The sequence below is a fragment of the Drosophila hydei genome, unplaced genomic scaffold (genome assembly GCF_003285905.1).
Source record: "Drosophila hydei strain 15085-1641.00,03,60 unplaced genomic scaffold, DhydRS2 tig00000237-arrow-arrow-pilon, whole genome shotgun sequence".
NCBI lineage: Eukaryota > Metazoa > Arthropoda > Insecta > Diptera > Drosophilidae > Drosophila > Drosophila hydei.
Genome location: NW_022045691.1, coordinates 1,044,044 through 1,064,301, shown reverse-complemented (window position 1 = coordinate 1,064,301; position 20,258 = coordinate 1,044,044). Strand labels below are relative to the sequence as shown.

At 46.4% G+C, this 20,258-nt stretch overlaps 3 protein-coding genes across 5 annotated transcripts; 1 reads left to right on the top strand and 2 right to left on the bottom strand.

Annotated features, from left to right (window-relative positions):
- Positions 1–12,260, bottom strand: LOC111593635 (spectrin beta chain). Of its 3 annotated transcripts, none has more exons than XM_023306508.2 (9): positions 12,087–12,260; positions 7,815–8,380; positions 1,656–7,242; positions 1,397–1,593; positions 1,154–1,325; positions 869–919; positions 588–694; positions 307–473; positions 1–238 (listed from the first exon to the last, which is right to left on the bottom strand). In XM_023306508.2, exons 2-9 carry the CDS (start codon positions 8,274–8,276, stop codon positions 52–54), a joined length of 6,930 nt encoding a protein of 2,309 aa, XP_023162276.1. In that variant the 5' UTR covers positions 8,277–8,380; positions 12,087–12,260; the 3' UTR covers positions 1–51. The 3 variants fall into 3 exon arrangements, with proteins under 3 accessions (XP_023162276.1, XP_023162277.1, XP_023162278.1); XM_023306509.2 differs by lacking the exon at positions 12,087–12,260 and adding an exon at positions 11,515–11,588; XM_023306510.2 differs by lacking the exon at positions 869–919 and having other exon boundaries at positions 12,087–12,259.
- A 95-nt stretch (positions 12,261–12,355) lies between these two features.
- On the top strand, positions 12,356–16,817 carry LOC111593636 (integrator complex subunit 2). The gene is made up of 4 exons (XM_023306512.2): positions 12,356–12,447; positions 12,513–13,539; positions 13,598–15,234; positions 15,786–16,817. The coding sequence occupies exons 2-4, from the start codon at positions 12,664–12,666 to the stop codon at positions 16,642–16,644; spliced, it is 3,372 nt and encodes a 1,123-aa protein (XP_023162280.2). The 5' UTR covers positions 12,356–12,447; positions 12,513–12,663; the 3' UTR covers positions 16,645–16,817.
- A 674-nt stretch (positions 16,818–17,491) lies between these two features.
- Positions 17,492–20,200, bottom strand: LOC111593637 (heat shock protein 60A). The gene is made up of 3 exons (XM_023306513.2): positions 20,025–20,200; positions 17,930–19,300; positions 17,492–17,870 (listed from the first exon to the last, which is right to left on the bottom strand). Exons 2-3 carry the CDS (start codon positions 19,298–19,300, stop codon positions 17,520–17,522), a joined length of 1,722 nt encoding a protein of 573 aa, XP_023162281.1. The 5' UTR covers positions 20,025–20,200; the 3' UTR covers positions 17,492–17,519.
- Positions 20,201–20,258: the final 58 nt, after the last annotated feature.

Sequence of the window (20,258 nt, the reverse complement as noted above, 5' to 3'; positions counted from 1 at the left end):
TTTTTTTTTTTTTTTGTTTTGTTTTAATTAGCTGCTCTTATATAATTGCATTTACTTTTTCTTTAAAGTAAAAAACGATCTGCGCTTTGGTTCGTCCTTTTGTGAAGTAGCTGGCAAAGTTTGGGATCTGCTCGCCGCCACAGCTGCCGAATCGCTCTGGGCCTTCAAAGCGGATACCCACTGTGACATCTCATTGTCATCGTGGGCCTGCAGCAAGAACTCAGCGCCACTAGCGAGCCTAAATATCGAAGATAAAGGGTGATATATTGAGTATCTCCAATTTTTGATTTCGTATTTAAAACTCACTTTACTCGCAGCACGTGCTTCTTCTTGGTGTAATCACTGGCTATTTCGACGGCAGCGCCCTGCAGATCGTAGCTGGGCTCGCCGCGGAAGGTCAATTCGGGATTACTCTTATAACCCTTCTGATCTTTGAAGAACGAAACGCGTCCGCTTCGTGCAGCCATATAAACCTGAATAACACATATTATATTAAATTGTCAAATAAATATCCTCAAGCTCTGCTCCAATTAGGATGCATATGCGTTAATCTTCAGATGACTTCAATATATCAACTTGTTGCTTACCTTATCCCAGGATCTATTGGAGGCCTTCTTGGTAGCCGACTCCCATTCATGCTTTCGTGTCACATAACCCTCCTGACCATCTCCAGCAGCTGGTGTGGCGCCACGCTCTACATAAGAAACTTCGATTAGTTAATGCATATAACAATGTATATATATATATATATACACACATATAGTTAAATACTAGAGAAATGGATATGATTACATATAGTTAGATATAGATAATGATAGTTAGTTAAAGCGCTCCTTGACCTTGATTTGGACAAGCAAGCAAGCTATACCTGTTTGGGTCTCGATAACGCGCTCGGTGTCGACGGCTGTATCTGCAGCAGCTGCGTTTAGTTTAGGTTAGTTGGTTGATTGTTAATCCGTCGTTTTGTATATATATATAAATATATATATAGATAGATATATAGTAAGCATGAACGAATGAGATGGAATGTTTAGATTTTAGTTTGGGTTATGCACATACATACGAGAACAGATCATAGATTGTTAATAATAATGATAGACACAGACAGGTGAGGTAAGAGTTTACGTATGCTTCCATTCCCATCTAATCCTACCTGCTTCATCATGGGCTCCAACGCCCTCATCGACATCATCGCGACGCTCGGCCTCACGCTTGGCTATCTCCGCCGCCTCGGATGCGGCCTTAGCCTCCTGTTCCTCCTTAATGCGCTGGCGTTCAGCCTCTTCCGCCTTTTCCTGGCGCCGTTTCATTTCCTTAAGCTCAAACTGTTAGAAGAAAAGGAAATCACATGCAATGATTAGATAAAATCAAATGGTAATCGAGTATCGTGGCTTACTGTTGTCAAACGCTCAAGTGCGCTGAAGCGCTCCTCCTGTGCGGCGGCGGACTTCTCAAATGCCTCGTGCTTCTTAATCAGATTCTCAACCTCATCGATGGTGTGTCCCAGCTCGGAGGAGAGTAAGTATGGCTCTTGGGCAATAAGCCAAGCCTCGGCAACGGCAGCATCTCGGGCAAACTGGTAAACTTCCAGAACTGAAAAATGTTGAAATTTGAATTAAATTCGATAATAGATTTCGATTATATTCGTAACGTACTCAATTGCAGATTCTCCCAACGTTCCTCCCAGCGTAGGAGCAGGGCATTGCGACTGTTGTTCAGCTGCTTCAGGCGATCCTTGATGTCAGCGGAGGCATAATGATTGCGCGTTAGCAACTCCTTGCCGAGAGATATGCACGCACTGAAATTATCCTCGCGCGTATCGATCTCGGCCTTTAGACTCTGATGGTTATTCATGAGCAGCTCGACACCGGATACGTCGCGCGGCTTCTCTGAGGTGTTCATCTGGCGCACCAGATCCTCAATCCAGATGGTGAGTATGCGCACCATATTAAAGAACCGGAACAGATCACCTGTGTCGGCCAACTTCTGTTTGCGTGCATCGCACATGGCCTGCAGGTTGTCCCAGGCATGAAGTACTTCCTGTTCGCGATTGGTTATCTCCTTGGCCTTATCGCCGGCATAGGCATCCTGCAGCTTGGCGGATTCCTCCTGAATCTGTTGCACTTGCGAATACAATGTGGTCAGATCTTGCAGGAAATTATAGTGTTTACGCTGCAACGTTGACACGGAGCCAGCATCACGGCCCAGCTCATCGGAGACGCCGTGCTGCTTCTCGAGTATGCGGCCCAGGACATCTTTGCAGTCATGGAAGAATTTGTGCAACTCCCGCGATGCGGCCAACATCTGGGTGCGTGTCTCAATCAGCTCCAACAGATCCTGCCACGACTCATTCAGATTGTCCTTCCATTCGGCAATCGTTGCCGAATCCGAATGTCCAGCCTGTATCAGATTATCTGCAATGCCATTGACCTTGGCCACGCGTTCTCCTCCCACAGCCTCGGTGTCGCGGGCAAACTCATTGAAGCGTTCCGAGAGTAGGGTAACATGATCATAGTCTTGGCCAAGTTCCTGTGAACCGGCAACCACCTCACGATCGGTAATCCATTGCTCTAGATCGTCAACCTCGCGGCTCAGCATAAACAGCTGCAGAGCTTCATTTAAGCGAGCACGACGCTCACCGGCCAGATCCTTGAGACCTGCGTACAGCTTGTCCAGCTGAGATTGCTTAACGGCAACGGCATCGCCGCTGGATATATCATCGGTGCTAAATTGCCGTGCTACCTCGCCTAGCTGGCGTATGGTATTGGCATAGTCCTCCACGGATTGTTCAAGGTTTTCGTGTTTCTTCATCAGATTTTGGGCACTGATTTCGTCCTTGCCGCGGTCCTCGACCATCATGTAGAGCTCCTGTTCGCTCATCCAGGACTCAGCCTCCTGGGCATCGAAGAAATACTGCTGCACCTTCTCCGATTCGAGCAAATGACGCTTGCGGTTCTCGATCGCATCCTTCAACTCCTGCCATTTGGCTGTTAGGTCGCTGATCAATGCTTCGAATTTCTTTGCATCCTCGTGACCTTCATCGATCAGTTTGCGTCCATTGTTGCAGATGGCATTGATGCGTGGCTCGTGGTTGTCAATTTCGGTGGCCAGCGATTGGTTCTTCTTCTTCAAAACATGCACATTGAAGAGAGAGTTGCCATAATCTGTGGAGTTGGCCACGGGCAGCTTTTCATCGATCCAGAGTTTCTCATCCTCGACATCGCGACAGAACTGGAAGGCCTCCTTCTTCTTCTCCAGCTGCTTCTGGCGTTCCAGCAACGGGGCCTTGATCTTTTCGAAACGCTCCAGCACTGCCGTCTTCTTGACGACAATTGGTTCGATCTTCTCCTCGGGCACTGTCTTTTGCAGATATTCGGTCTGCTTGTCAATCTCTTCGACTTGGCGTGCCTTGACCGCCATCTGGGTCTGGATGACCTGTTGCTTCTGCATGAGTATATTGACAGAGGTCAGATCGTTGGCAGTGTCACCGCTCACGATCTGCTTCTCCAGATCTGTGATGTAGGAGTCGATGTCATCACATGTCTGCTGAACGAGCACCTCGCGATTGGCATCGAAGAGCAGGGCGCCCTTCTCCTTGGTGTGGACCTCGAGGTCATCGAATTGTTTAGCCAGCTCCTTGAGCTTCGGCTCGATGACATCTTTGAATTCGGGCTTCTCCTTGGACAGCTCCTGGGCGGACTTCTCGGCCTCGTACAGGCGCTCCTTGTTAGCAGCGATCTCTGCCTCGAACGCTTGATGCCTTGTCCATTTGGAGTGAATGGTCTTGGCGCTGCGGTAGGTCTCATCCTGCGATGTGACATATTTCTCTTGCACCCATTCGGCCAACTCTTCCAGATCCTGCAAGAATTCGTGCAGCTTCACCTGGTTCTTTAGCTTCTCGTGTTGGTCGAGCGCCCGTTGGCGATTATCGTCACGACGTCCGGTTATATTCTCGGCCCGCTTGCCAATCTTGTCCGCATCGAAGTGCTCCTTCTCCACCAAGGTGTCGGCCACCTGGAGCAGAGTATTGATCTTGTCATCGTTGGCCTCCATGGTGGTAAGGAAGGCTTCGTGACGTTTCAATTGATTCTCGGCCTGTTCGAGATTAACCGGCGTGTCGTCCTTGCTCAGGAAATGTTCCTGCTGGCTGAGCAGCACCTCGGTCTGGCGTGCATCCCGATTGAAGAGCTGCTGATCGAGGCTCTGTGACAGTAGTACTTGTCGATTCTCCCACATCTGATGCAGCTCCTCCCAGCCATCCTTCAAGGCATTCAAACGCTCACGCAAGAACATATACTGCGGATCCTCGGACGTGTTGCCCTCGGAGGTCAAACGCTCGCCGTACTCCATCATGGACTTGTAGTCCTCGGTATAGTTGTCGATTTCCTCGCGTATGGATTGATGCTGATTCAAGAGCTTCTCGGCCTCTGGTAGCGACGTGGGCGTATCTTCGGAAGCAACATCTGTTTGGGTCTTAGTCAACCAGGTCTGGAAGTGATCCAGATCGCGCAGGAAACGATGCAAGTCGCCAGCCTCTTCAAGCTTGGAGTCGCGCTCCTTCAGCATTTGCGTCAGCTGCTCCCAGATCAGTTCGATTTGTGCGATACGGTCACGGATTAGTTGGGCCTCCTCTGGATGTTCCACTTCAATGCTATCGGCTTCGCGTCCCAGGCTCGAGAGTTTCGCCTGAATGGCAGCCAGATCCCGATCCATGCCGCTGAGACGACGCTGTAGGGTCATCACTCCGGTCAAATCCATCTCCAGGCTGTCCGTTTCAGTAAGGATGCGCTTCTTGTCCTCAATCCACGAGATTGTCTCGCGACACTCAATGTAGAAGGTCTGCACACCATGGGCCGACTTCAAGTCGTCCATCTTGGCTTCTGCCTTTTCGCGCAGTGTCGACCACTCCTGGTTAAGATGATTCTGTCGATCGAGTATCTCATCCGAATTTGGATGCTCGACGTGGAGTAGCTGGCGGGCGAGCTGATTGACAACGGCCACGCGTGACGCATTGGCATTCATTTCCTTGTCGAAGCCCTCGAAGCGATGCTTCATTATCTCCACATCTTCGATATCGTTGCCAGGCACCATAGTGTCCAACATCTTGGTCTTCTCCTTGATCCATTGCTCCACACCATCTGCCTCGGACATCAGCTTGTACAAGCTGAGTGCGTCGAGAAGACGCTGCTTGCGCAGCTTGGCCAGCTCGGTTAGCTCCTTGTAGCGTGTATCGATGGCCTCCAGACGATTGTCCACATTCGCCTTCTCCGGCTCGTTGAGCTTCAAAGTTTCGGCCTGTTTGTGCAGAGCATCGATCACCTCGGCATAGTTCTTCAGCTCATCGGCGACATCCTTGTGCTTCTTCAACAGCGACTGAACGTTAGCCTCATCGCGGCCCACATCCTCGCTGGAGACAATGCGTAGCGTGTCCAACATCCAGTTGTCCACATCGTCGGCATCGGCAAACAGCTGGAAGTATTCGACAGCGTTCTCCAGGCGCTGGCGACGATACTTGGTCAAGTCGAGCAGATGATCCCACTTGGACAAAATCTCCTTGAGACGATCCTTGATGCGATCAGCGCCCAAATGACCTTCGGTTATGAGCTCGGCACCCACCTTAGCCACATTCTGGAGCTGAGGATCGTGCGATGTGATCTCCGATTCGAGTGCCTTGTGCTTGCTCAGCAACAAATTGACAGTGGTCAGATCGTGACCAATCTCGTCGGTTGAGACAATCTGTTCCTTCTCCTTGATCCAGTTCTCCTCATCGGCGGTATCCCAATAGAATTGCCAGAGCTTGCGGCTCTCCTCCAAATGGCTGCGGCGCTCAACAGCACGACGCACAAGCTCAGCATACGCATCCTCCAACTGTTGGACACGGCTGACAATGATTTCGGGATCGCATGGCTTATACGATTCGGGATCCTCGCTGAGGAACTTTTGTGAGTTCTGCACAACGACCTTGACGCGCTCGCCCAATATATTGATGTCAGCCTCAACTAGCGAATGCTTCTGGAGCAGATCCTCGACACCCATCAAATGCTTGCCATAGTCGTCGGTCATCAGCAGCTGTTTGATTTCCTCCATGTTGTCCAGGATGTAAAGCATCTCTTGGAAGTTCTGCTGCAGCTGCAGCGAAATCTCCAGACGCATACGACGCGCACGCAGCAGCTCCAACAGATACGTCCACAAACGCATCACATTGTCCTTGCGCAACAAGATGCGTTTCACATCGTGATAACGCTCCGATTCCAGTTCATCACAAACAGCGACAACCGCTTGAACACGTTCCTCGTATGCAAAGATGTCCGTTTCGATAGCTTCGTGCTTCTTGGCAGCCGCCTCCACAGCGGCCAGATCGAAGCCAAAGTTGTCCTGGCTAACAAGCCGTTGATTCTCCGACAACCAGGTCTCACGCATCGAAGCCTTGCGATCGAAACGCGCCGCCAACTGCTCAAGTTTCTCCTGGCGGATCAGTTCCTCACGCAGCGCCAACTCGCGCTCATGCTCGGCCTTCTCCAAGCGCTCCCAGGCCTTGTTAATGTCCGAAATCATTTTGCCCTCTTTGGGAGTATAGGGTTTCTGGTTGTTGGCTCGCATCTTTGACTGCAGCGTAAAGAGCAACACCTCCAGATTGCCCTTCTCCACAAATTTGGGCGGCTTCTCGATGGTGCGATAGTTGGAGAACTGCGCCAGTTGTCCTTGGACGCCGGCGAGGGAGTTCTCGAATTCGCGTTCACCCAGCGATTGTATTGTCGTTTCGATCCATTTAAGCAGATCGCTGGTGAAGTGCTCATAGTCATGGATCATCTTGTCGTTCTCCATGGCAATGCCAACCACTTTGCCAATACGTTTGCCCTGCACCGTCTCCTGCTTCAGCTTACTGAAGTAGTGATAGTAGGTGACCACATACGTTATGATCGACTTCTCATCTGGATGGTCAACGAAGACATCCTCGGCATCGAGAAGCTTGGCCAATCCAAGCTTATCCTCGGCCACATCGAATGCATTGTTTAGATTGTGTATGGCATTGGTCTTCGATAGCTTCTCAAATTGCACTAGGTCTGGACGGTGTTTGTGTATGATCGCATTGAAGGCCAATCCATCCCGCCACGAGGTCGTAAAGTTTCTCACATTCACATTGTGATAGCCAGCGGTCTTCATCTGGCACCACAGCAGCAGCGCATCCTTGGCTGACTTTGTCTCCTTGTTGTCCACCTCCTCGATGGTGATATCTTGAATCTATTTACAAGCGTAATATACAAATTGTTCACATAGTATAATTAATTTAGAGCAAGAATACGGATAAAGATCAGGACCACTTATGCATATACCTGATCTATAACTAGATCCTATAACACTATAACAAGCTAAGTATATTTCTAGATCTGTATGAAGATAAGCGCTTGACAATTCTTTACTCAGCGAAAATTGTAATTTTAAGAAAATTACTAGAAAATAACTATAAGATTTATGTTCATTTCATGTTAACTCACATTAAGTAGAAGCTATTTTTCTGCTATGTAAACTTACATATTCTTGATGCTTAGATATTCATCAGCTATGTTAATCTTTAACTGTTATCAACCTTTGTTTCCCGCATAATGTTAGCTTACATATGCTATTCATAATGAATTTCCTTTAGATGTTAACTGAACTTAATTAAATTGAACTACTTTACTTTAACATTAATTACCTTTGCTGTAAACAGAAACTCATAGAATGTTAACTTTAACCCCGCTAAACTACACTGCTTAACATAAGATGAACTGTAACTGGAAGTGGAGCTGGCGCTGGCGCTGGCAATTACATACCTGGAAGCGCAAGATAATCGTCCAAATGAGACCGAGATTGAGTGAGGCATTGCCATCAACAATGTCGTGAGAGCCAATATTCTCCAGATGGACGCGCTGTTCGCGCAGAAACTGAAGCGCCTTATCGACATTCTCGAGGCAGTGTATACGCATCTTGCCCTTGGTGGGCTTGGGCAGTCGTTCGCCGGATAGTACTTCCAGCAGCTTGATCAAATGCTTGCCATCCCGCATATCCACATAGAGATCGGCAATCCGGCAATTGACCCGGCACAGGTGCGAGTTCACCCATTTGGTGAACGTCTTCTTCTGTACGCTCTCGCGCTCCTCGGCAAGGGCCTTGATGCGCGACCGTTCAAATAGTCGCGAACTGGAATTGCCGCCATCGTATTCGTATTCATCGATATATTCGTTGCCTGGACCCTGGCTGGGGTCCCATCGAACAATTGAAATGTCCGTCGTCATTTTGTCAGCTCTCCTTGTTTAGATTGTCCACAATTCTCACCACCGCAAAGAATTCAATTTTGTATCCCCCCAATTCCGAACCGAAAATAAACCTCAAAGAATAACTGCAAAAAGTGAAAATAGAAAATATATTAAAATATTTATATATATATCATTTCATCACTTAACATATAACATATAATTTCATCAATTCCATTTTCATAACTTCTGCATTTCCCTTTCTTTCTTGTTTCCATGTTTTCTTATCTTGGGCTCGCACGTATAAATAAATAAATGATAAATGTAATCTATTGAAAAAAAAAAAAAATTTAAAACTTTCAACCTAATGGAATTTTATTCTTATAATACTCTTTAAGCATACTTTAAATGAATAATACCTTTAAACATTCTTAAAGTTTTTGTTTTTACAGTAAATACACAACTCAAAGGGCTTTTAGTAGATTGTAGCACTCAAGAATGGAAATAGTTCAGTTTTTCAATGTCTGCTATGCTCAGCTGTTATTGCAATACTAACGGGTATTACACAGTCGGTTATGCTACATGACAACGTTGTTACCTTCTGCCTTGTGAGTTCTTCACTCGATTAGATTAGCAATGTTATAAAATAAGTAACATTCGAGTATAAAATAAAAGCTCTATGAATGGACAGTTGCAGTAGGCGACCCTACTAGGTGTGCCCTATATTTCAAAGTTTTCTTTGGCAAGGGAATTATTCAATCAAAACTTTACTGCAACTGTAACTGTAATAAAAACTATTATATTTAGTTATATATCTTTATATTTTCTCTTTCAATAGTTCTTTGTTGCCATGTCTTCCTGTATATGTGCACTGAAGTGAGCTTTCACTGTATTTGCATTGTTGATAAAGTTTTGTTGTCGTTTCTTTTCAGGTTTTTTTTATTGAATTTTTATTTTAGATTTGTGGTCATGGTAAGCTTTTCTGCATAAAAATATATAAATATATTTATTCACGCCTGGGTGGGTGGCTTCCACTATGCTTTCCTTCCGCCATACAGCCCCCACCTTCTTTTCTCTTTTGATGATTCATAAGACACAATGGCGTCACATTGAGTGGCACGCGGGTCGCCTGGGTCAACTGGCTAACAAGTCCGATCACAATTGTCGCTCACTGTATATAGATATAGATGTACATATATATGTATATATGTATGTATGTGTGTGTGTGTGTGTGTGTGTGTTCGTTTGTTTGTCTATTCATTATTTTGGCTTTATAGTTAACGCGATTACATCACGCCCCATCCGCACTGTGATTCTCATTCCAATTCTGATTCCCAGTTTCAAAAAAGTGTGACAGGTTGTGGGCGGCTACACAAAGTGGGAGGGCCGCGCTGATTTAAATCGCTTGCTGGTGGAATTGCAGGAAATTCAATTCAAAAAAATATCGGCATGACCGAAAAGTAAAGAGAAACACAAATACACACACAAATGCATATACACTCATCTAATCACATGTGTATGTGCGTATTTTTATCTGTATACCTATGGGAACCGTTGCACACATACAAACATACCATATACAGCTATGCAAGCAAGTGTATTGTGACCTTTATTCCAAGCTTTGCAGGTCATTCCCTTCACGCTCTGCACACACACACACACATACATTAGTTGGGGCAATTATGTTTTTTTCTTTCTATTTATCACATCACTCTTAAAAATTGCACTCGAAAATGTTGTTTTTTTTTTCTATGTTGTTGCCTTGCTGATTTAATTTACGCTCTGAATGGGTATGAGCTAATTTTGCAACAACAAAGAACTAACAAAAAGCGACAAAACGAAAACAATAGGGAATTTAGCACACATCTTTATTTACATACATATATTTATGAGCGCATAGCACACATTCGCATTCAGATTCACGCGGCTCTATTATCTATTACGTAATATTTTGCTGATTATAACGAAAACGAAGCTTAAAACTCGCCGACAGGCGACTAAGAGATGAATGTAAAAGACTGACAGAGAGAACACAACGAAAACAGAGCGAAAACAACAACAACAACAACGCCACCAACGCAACACAAACAAACAAACATACAGGCGGCACACGCACACGGAGAGAGAGCGCGTGAGAGCATAACTGTGTAACTCGAAGAGAGCTAATGAGCACGAAGAAGAAGAGGAAAAAACTGACTCGACTGACTGCGGGAGGGAGTGGGAGGTCAAATCGTCGTCGTATTCAGCAAGCCCAGTAAATGGGGTAGGTTTTGAACTCAGCTCGACCAGCTTTGCAATTATGATTGCATACACACAAGTATATATGGGCACATATTTACTTTTGTTCGTGCGTATGATTGTGTGTCTCCAGTTGATCTTGCTGGAAGTGAGTTCATCACATTGATTTGATTAGCAACTAAGAGGCGCGGTTTTTCTTTTGGGGCGTTGGAGTTGTGCAATTGACGTCGTTCAAATTCAATTAACCAGGGCAGCCATTACAGCAGTGAAAACTTCAATGCTTAATTATATGTTGCTTTTTTCTTACAATATGGAAAACCTGTTTATGAACAGCGCGTAATGTGTTTTTTTTTTTGTTTTTACTATGAGGCTTCTCCAGCTCACAAGTTAACATGCACACATACACACACACGCACACATGCGTGCTCACATACATCAGTACGTGCTTATTACCTTACAACTGTACAATTTGAGTTATGGCCGTTGATTTGTCATTTTTTTACGGCAGCCGACAGCGGCGTTCATTAAGAAGGTGGGCCAAACCTTAATGCAAACACACTAACAAATACCGCAGACACACACACATAGAGAAACGTACACACACTGAAAGCAAATATGGACAAGTGCAGCACAGTTTCTCGTTCTGTTTTCCACCCATTTCCATGTATCGATAAACAACTTCAAATTCAACTCGTGACCTCTTGGAAGGATTTCCTATTTTTACATGGGCCGTGTGTTTGTGTGTATGCACGTAACTGTATTTCAAAGTGCATTTTGCTGTTAGTGAGTGTGTGTGTGAGTGAGAGTATAAAAAGTAGCTAGAAGAGAAACGGAGTAAAAGATAGGTACTATACGTTTCTGTGTGTGTGTGCGTGTGTATGATTAAAAACACTTTTTTTAAATGTACATATATATATGTATATCTTGATTAAATATATTGCTTTTATCGCACTTTTTATTGAGCGGTGACGCAAATGTAATTCAAGTTTCTTTCATTTCGCTGCTTTAATAGAAATTAATTTAATTTTTCTTTTTCTCATACTTTTTTGTTTTGATTCGAGTTAATTCAAATATTCGTTTACACGCACGTATTCATCCAGTTATGGAGCAGTACACACACACACATACACTCACACGCACGACCCTGCGCTACGCTCTGACATCGCACAGACTAAACGAACTGAAAAAAAATAACACCGAATGATGTCATCAACGCCAGCAGCGAACGTACTGTGACTGCGACTGCGATAGACGGGGGCAGGCAATTTTAATCGATGATGTTTTTATTATGTATGTACGTATTCACACGCATACATATACATATATGTAGATAGATATAGAAGTAGGTTCGATCATGTATCTATGCATGCATATATACATGGATTATATATCAGTTATTTAACACTGGCCCACATTTCGATTTTGAGATACTTTTTCCGACTCCTCTGCCACTACAACTACAACTACTACCAATACTACTATTACTGCTGCTTCTTCATCTCACTAGAGGCACACGGCACTGAGCACTGGGGCGTTGGTCTATTTTTTCCGACATTTGATTTTTAATTTGCCGCCTGTTTGCATTGCACTGCACTGGTGGAAACTTTCACTTACCTACTCGGCAAACTTGCTGTTCAATTTTCCCTAATTGATTCATAAAATACACAATTCATAAAGATGCTTCACGATATATTTATTTTTATTCACATTTATTCTTTGCGGTCGAACTTCACTTGCGAGTAAAAAAAAAAGTGACTGCTGAATACGGAATGGAAAATGTGTGTATCAGTAAAAGAAAAACATCGAAACATCGATACATCGAATGTGCTGACAAACCAATGACTCGATAAGTCATTCATTGAAGAAAGAAAAAAAAAAACAAGTTGGCAGCCCACACAAGAAGAACACACCGGCGGACAACAACCCACTTTGCGTTAAGAGTAGTTTGAATAGGATCGTGCTTAACTCATCCCAAGTAAATATAGCTGAATTACTTAACTTGTGTTGAAAGGGCTAAATAATCCAAAACTTATCGATAAGTGAGTCGTCAACAACATCGATGCTAATATCGATGCTTGAGTGGTAGAGTGTTTGGTTCCTCGGCTGCCCGGAGAGACGCATCCATCATATATACAGAGTCAGAAAAAACAACATAATTGTCATTAAGTTGGCAACAGGTGCGCCTGTCGCGATGCCGGTCAAGATGTACGATGTGACGGCCCGCGTATTTGGCGCCATGCAAAATCTGGACATAACATCTCTCGCCAGTTACCCGGAAACAGAGATTCGACCGGTGTTGCCGTCGCTGGTGCGAATGAGCTTGCTCTCTCCGCTGGACAATACAGAATCTTCGATGGAGTCACGCAAACAAATACTCGCCGTACTCATTGGCATCGAGGTGGTGAACAGTATCGTGTCCTATCTCCAGGTGAACTATCACGAGCTGGAGAATGATCTAAAGAAGGAGTTGCTTACACGCCAAAAGACCAGCAGTGTGACCAGCTTTTTCGATGGTCAAGGTCAGCCCCAGCCGCAGCCGGAATACGGTCTTCAATCGGGCATTGCTCTCGGCTTCGAGCGTGCGGATGTGGCACGCAAAGTCCGTGTAGTTCTATCCGAAATCTTTAATCTGCAGCAACAGGTCGCAGCCGCTGCCGAGCAAAAGCCATCGGCGGGCGCAGCTGTGGGCGTGTCAAGCCATTCGGAAATCCTTGACGATGGCATCTATTTGGAGGAAGTGGTGGACATACTATGCATTGCTCTCGCTGAGCTGCCCTCCCTGCTAAACATCTTGGAATTGACAGATGCTCTGGTTCATGTACCAAATGGTTATCGCATCGTCTGCGCTTTGGTAGCCAATTTTCCGGATTGCTATCGGGATGTGGTCTCGCATGTGATTGCCAATTGTGATGAGGAGGGCGCCGAGGGCAAACAGCGTCTGGCACTGTTGATGTCGCTCAGCGAAATGAATCCCTCACAGGCGCTGGCCAATCGCTCCATGTGCGTGGACATGATGAAAATGCCATCGTTTATGCTCAAGCTGGCGCTGAAGCATTCCGAGGATTTGGTAACCGAATCTAACTCTAACTAAACCCAAGCCTATTCTCATCTATTATCATTTGCAGATTGCCTTCCTAACGGGTTTGCTGCTGGGCAACGATCAGAATCTACGCTCCTGGTTTGCTTTGTACATACGCACCAGCCAGAAGCGAAAAGGCGATGCACTGAATCTAGTACGCATCGAGCTGCTGCAGAAGATACTACAGATTACCAGCAGTGCGGCAGAGTTGAAGGACTTCAATTTGCAGGGCGCTGTCCTGTTGCGTCTCTATTGTGCTCTCAGGGGAATCGGTGGGTTGAAGCTCAATGACGATGAGATCAATGCGTTGTCCCAGTTGGTCACCAGTTGCCCCAAACCGACGGCGTCGGGTGTTCGCTTTGTCACACTGGCGCTCTGCATGCTCATTGCCTGTCCGTCGCTAGTTTCTACGATTCCACTGGAGAACAAGGCTGTGGAATGGCTGCAATGGCTCATTCGCGAGGATGCCTTCTTCTGCAAGCGCTCGGGCACGAGCAGCTCCTTGGGCGAGATGCTGCTCCTGTTGGCCATACATTTCCATAGCAATCAGATAACGGCCATCAGCGAAATGGTCTGCTCCACGCTGGCCATGAAGATTCCGATCAGGCCGAACAGTACGAATCGCATTAAGCAGCTGTTCACGCAGGATCTGTTTACGGAACAGGTGGTGGCATTGCATGCCGTCCGTGTGCCGGTTACACCCAATCTGAATGGCACAATTCCAGGGTATTTGCCAGTCCATTGCATTCACCAACTGCTCAAATCGCGCACTTTCCTCAAGCACAAAGTGCCAATCAAATCGTGGATCTTCAAACAGATCTGCAGCTCTGTTCGGCCCGTGCATCCTGTGATGCCCGCTTTGGTTGAGGTCTTTGTGAACACGCTGATCATACCAAATCCCACGGGCAAGATCAGCATTGACCACATGCATCGGCCATTCACTGAACAAGAGATTCTCCATGTCTTTCGCACCTCACCGCTCACCTTCTTCGCCGAGGAGCTGCAGCCGGCGATGGCCAATGAAGAGCTCAATCAGGTGGAGGTGGCTTGTCCGCTGACCTCGCAGCTGCTGATGATCTACTATCTGATGTTGTACGAGGATACCCGACTGATGAACCAAAGTGCCTTGGGCGGACGCAAACAAAAGGAGTATACAAACAACTTCCTTGGCGGCCTGCCATTGAAGTATTTGCTGCAGAAGGCGCATCAGTATCACATTGATTATCTCTCCCTCTTCCATCCGCTGCTGCGGCTGATCATCTCCAACTATCCACACCTGAGCATGGTCGACGATTGGCTGGAGGAGCATTATTTGGCCACAGCCATGGACCTGGATCATCAACGAACGTACGATCTCAAGCCGGAGCTGTTGACGCGCGCCTTGCAAAATGTGCAGACGAAGCCACGCCTGGCCATACGTTTGTTCAAGCGTCTGCTGCTGCTGCCGCCCGAGGCGCTGGCGCAGCATGCCCATCAGCTGGTGCAGCATCTGCCGCATGTCTTTCGCAAGGATGTGCCACGCTATGTCAAGGATCTGTACAATGATCTCTGGCTGAGATTGAATGCCGTTCTGCCCACCACCTTTTGGATTATGTCGCTGCGCGCCATTACCCACAACTCGGATGCACTCAATCGACGCACTTTCGCCAATGAGAGCCTGCTGGAGCCCATGGATGTGCTAGGGTACGTTTAAAACGGGTTTGGTAATAGGCATAGGAAAGGAAACGTAAAGAAAAGCCCAGCATTTCTCTCTCTCTCTCTCCCTCTCTCTCTCACTTTCTCTATCTGTTTCTTTCTGATATATGCTGCAGCTTCAGTTGCTTGTAGTCTTGTATAGTCTACTAGTTGTGTGTTATAACGCCTACATCCATACAGACTCTAAGATACCCTGCAATTGTCCTCCAGCTCATTCGGCATAAAAAGCTGTTAAAATGGGAGCAGCTAACCGCCTAGATATCTCCCTCCCTCTCCCTCTCTCTCTCTCTCTCTGTCTGTCTCTTTCTGTAACGTCCAGTTATATATGCTATATATCCCATAGCAGCCTTATATACACTATATATACCCCTTAGCTTGCCCTGCCTCTTGTCTATCGCTCTCTGTCTCTCTGTTTATCTAGACATTTCTCGCTGTGTCTCTACGTTTCTCTCCGCCTCTTAGTCCTTCGCTTGGTTTATGCATCACAGTCCCGCTAGAGATGCCCATGATTCTCATCGCATCTCATCTAAACTTTTCAGTTGCCCTCGTGAGGTGTTCTGCTCTCCGTACATGTTGGTCATCCTGTTGCGCATTCTGAAGGGCAGCCTGGCCGCATCGAAGACCTACCTCAACGTGCATATGCAACAGAAGCAGGTACTGGACAAGAATGGACTGGTGCAAACGGATGCGGATCGCGAGGAGCTAAAGACGACGCTGATTGCCTCGCAGGAGAGTGCAGCCGTCCACATACTGCTCGAGGTACTGGACTATATGGATAGCAAGGCGGATACGCGTGTGGCGAAGCTGGAGCTGCGCGAGCTGCAGGGCATCATTGGCACCTATGTGCATCAGGCGTTCATAACGGAGCCATCGCTGGCCAGGCTGGTGCACTTCCAGACCTATCCCAAGTCCGTCATACCCATGATTGTGGCCAGCGTGCCGTCGATGCACATTTGCATTGATTTCGTACACGAATTTCTCAACGTAACCGAAATGGACAAACAGATCTTTACCATCGAGCTGACGTCGCACCTGGTGTTGAACTATTCGATACCCAAGAGCTTGGGCGTCTCCAAGTTCTGTTTGAATGTCATACAGACGACGCTCTCGCTGCTCACCTCCTCGGCCAAATGTAAATTCCTGCGCCATGTCCTGCCCGCCATGGTGCGATTCGTTGAAACGTTTCCCATTCTAGCCGACGACTGTGTCAATATCCTGATGAACACCGGACGCAGCCTACACTCGCAGTCCTCCCTCGGTGTTACCACCATGCAAATGCCTTTAACAGAGAGCGCCAAGCTCTGCTCGTATCGCGATGCCCAGCTCCATATCAACATGATCGAAGATGCTTTCAAAGCGCTCGTCGAGGCGGTCATGCAAAAGGCGGAACTCTATTAAATATATATACTTTATGTATATATATAAATCTGTATCTGTAACTGTAACTGTATCTATAGCTATTCAAAATTACTGTCTTAAGTTCAAATCTATTTTTAGAGGACATTTTAGTAAGTATATCAACGATTATGTATGTGTAAAAATTACATTGTACCTCCCAAATCGAGCTATCAATAAATGTTTTACAAACTTTCAACTTTTCCCCACGAGGTTTGTTCAAACCCTATGACGATGCTCCATTGTTGTCCTTTCAAGGAAGGCTCCGATGCTATTTGAACAGACCTCGTCTAAGCATATATCTTCTGAGTACAGAGAATGAGTATAGATTTATATATATTCCTTAATATGCTTATGGATATTGCTTCGCAAGAGCTCGATTTTCTTGAGCTTTCATTTTCCGCCCTCACTCAAAGAGAAGGAAAAAGTTGTTCTTGAATAATTTTGTATTTTTTATTGTTATTTTTACAACTAACGCTATTTGTTGCCTTTACATATATAACATGTAAAAAATAGTATTTAGGAATAGTTTTTTTTCACAAATAAAAAAAAAGAAACAAGTGAAAAGAAAGTGTGAAACACGAATGCAGAAATGCCAGCGTATGGGATGGGGCAGCGAATCCGGCACAGTTGTTCAAAAAAGGATATAAATGCGAAACAAAGCACACGGCGGAGGCAACCACCAATACATGTGTGTATGTGTGTGTGTGTGGGTGGGTATAGGTGTAAGTTGTATAAAGGAAGTTAACTACACCTGACTAAGAGAATGTGGTTAAACCCATCCCCTACTCTGGCATTGTGCATCATGGGCCTAAACGTATGAATGGTGTGGTGTGGTGTGTGTGTGTACGGAAGTCTAAGTGGTTGATTGATGGTGATTACATCATGCCACCCATACCACCCATGCCTCCCATGCCGCCCATACCACCCATGCCGCCCATGCCAGGAGCAGCATCCTCCTTGGGCGTCTCAGTGACCACAGCCTCAGCGGTTGTCAGGAGCGAGGCAACGCCAGCAGCATCGGTGATGGCAGTGCGCACCACCTTGGTGGGATCGATGATGCCTTTCTCAATGAGATTGCCATATTCGCCCTTGAGTGCATCATAGCCATAATCGCCTTCTTGGGTTTCCACCTTAGCCACAACCATGGCGCCATCAACGCCCGCATTCTTGGCAATGGTCATGCAGGGCATGCGCAGAGCACGACGCACAATATCCACGCCGAGTTTCTATAGAAGATTAAATTGTAGAGATTAAGAAGATTAGATGAGTGGGAGATGTGTCCTACCTGATCCTCGTTTTGTGTATTAACTGCATCCAGTTTCTCGATGCAGCGCAACAGAGCGGTGCCACCACCGGGAACGATGCCCTCTTCAACGGCGGCGCGTGTGGCATTCAGAGCATCATGGACACGATCCTTCTTCTCATTGACTTCCACCTCGCTGGAGCCACCGACGCGCAACAAAGCAACGCCTGAGGCAAGGCGAGCCAGACGCTCCTGCAGTTTCTCCTTCTCGTATTCAGAGGTGGTGTCTGTGATCTGTTCCTTGATCTGATCCACGCGACGCTGCACATCGTCCTTCTTGCCTTTGCCCTTCAGCAGCAGAGTATCATCCTTGGTGATGACCACCTCGCCTACTTGGCCCAAATCGCTGACCTTTACATCTTCCAGCTTAACCAGATCAGCATCATCACCGAAAACGATGCCACCAGAGGCGATGGCCATGTCGGTGAGAGTGGATTTGCGATTGTCGCCAAAGCCTGGAGCCTTGACGGCAGCCACTTGCAGGCCGATCTTCAAGCGATTGACGACCAGAGTGCTGAGGGCCTCTCCATCGATGTCCTCGGCAATGATGACCAGAGGCTTGCGCTGTGAATTGGCCAGCTCGAGAGCTGGTATAATGCTCTGCACTGAGGAGATCTTCTTCTCGGAGAGGAGCAGCAAAGCATCCTGGAACTCAACCTTGGCGCCCTTGGAAGAGTTGATGAAATAGGGCGAAATGTAGCCACGGTCGAACTTCATGCCCTCGATCACCTCCAGCTCATCGATAAGGGTCTTGCCATCCTTGACGGTAATGACACCATCGCGGCCAACACGCTTCATTGCATCGCTGATCAGTTTGCCAATGGCCTGGTCACCGTTTGCCGAGATGGTTGCCACCTGGGCAATCTCTTCGGGTGTCTTGACGGGACGCGACATGGTCTTTAGGTTCTCCTTGACGGTCTCGACGGCGACCATAACGCCACGACGAATCTCAACGGGATTGGCACCCTTTGAGATCTTCTCGAAGCCTTCCTTGGCAATGGCACGAGCCAGCACGGTGGCCGTGGTGGTGCCATCGCCGGCCTCCTCATTGGTATTGTTGGCTACATCCTGCACCAGTTTGGCGCCAATATTCTGGAACTTGTCCTTCAGCTCAATCGCCTTGGCCACCGTAACGCCATCCTTGGTGATCTTTGGTGAGCCCCACGATTGCTCAATGATTACGTTGCGACCCTTGGGTCCCATGGTCACGGCCACAGCATCGGCTAAAACATCGACGCCCTGCAGCATCATGGCGCGCACCTCGGCACCAAATTTGACATCCTTCGCATAGCTGCGCATCGCCAGCTGCCGACTGATGGAGGTGCGTGCAAGTGAAACGGGTAAGCGGAACATCTGCAATACACACAGTGCAATATATTTATCGATAAATCAAGTGCCGACAAGTGTAGTCAAAACGGAGAAAAAAACACGTGCACAGCACTAATTAATGGAATATGGAATTTGATTTCCATTTCAGTTCTTATTAAGTCATTGATAAGCACAGAGCGACCCCCTACCGGTGCGATAATATAACGAGAGAGCAAGTCTTCCAGAACAAATCATTTATGTAACCAAGTCGCACCCCTACCCCAGCCCCTTAGTTGTGGGCTGTTGCAATGTTTAGGCTTGGTATGAAATGTAGGCCAAGTGCATGGTCCTTCCGTACATACGTTATACTAAAGTCCAATAGCAAAACATGCACCATTCTCGCGTAGTAATTGTGAAATCGCAAGAAGAAAGAAAACATGTGCGCTCGCTGTTGTTACGTGAAGTCTATGTTGGTGCCGCTGGAAGGCGATTCCAATACGAAAATCCATTATTATCAATGGAAAGTAATAGAGAAAGCCCGCACGAATTGTCTATTCTGAACATAATTGAGATGCATTTGCTTTAATTCAATTCACGTTACGTTTTTCAGAAGATTCTAGAAAGAAGCTAGCCGCTCGCTTTGCCGGTTATCTTATATAACACAGCAATGCACACATTCGCAAACACACACACACCACACAATAATGATAATCCAAATACTTGTCACACGCGGTATACGTACATAAATTAATTTGTTAATTTTACTTACTTTTATGCTGGTTCTTTTTACTTGATTGTAATATATTTGATAATCAAAAATAAAGCTGTGTTGAAACACTTCCGATTTAACTTGATGTAAATTAACAAGCTCACTTGCTCGAAATGTGCCGCAGGCGGACTCCTAACCTTAACAAGACTTTTGAATGAGTGACTATTGGCACAGTGTGACCGCAGCGCGTAAGCTAAAAAAAAGTGCTAACGTAAATAAAATAAAAATACCAAA

Coding starts and splice junctions, on each gene's coding strand:
- LOC111593637 (XM_023306513.2), bottom strand. CDS start 19,300: ATGTTCCGCTTACCCGTTTCACTTGCACGCACCTCCATCAGTCGGCAG. Junction 17,871..17,929: donor ATACACAAAACGAGGATCAG/GTAGGACACATC, acceptor AATCTTCTATAG/AAACTCGGCGTGGATATTGT.
- LOC111593635 (XM_023306508.2), bottom strand. CDS start 8,276: ATGACGACGGACATTTCAATTGTTCGATGGGACCCCAGCCAGGGTCCA. Junction 1,326..1,396: donor CACTTGAGCGTTTGACAACA/GTAAGCCACGAT, acceptor TTCTTCTAACAG/TTTGAGCTTAAGGAAATGAA. Junction 920..1,153: donor TGGAGCCCATGATGAAGCAG/GTAGGATTAGAT, acceptor AACTAAACGCAG/CTGCTGCAGATACAGCCGTC.
- LOC111593636 (XM_023306512.2), top strand. CDS start 12,664: ATGCCGGTCAAGATGTACGATGTGACGGCCCGCGTATTTGGCGCCATG. Junction 13,540..13,597: donor TGAAGCATTCCGAGGATTTG/GTAACCGAATCT, acceptor TATCATTTGCAG/ATTGCCTTCCTAACGGGTTT. Junction 15,235..15,785: donor GAGCCCATGGATGTGCTAGG/GTACGTTTAAAA, acceptor TAAACTTTTCAG/TTGCCCTCGTGAGGTGTTCT.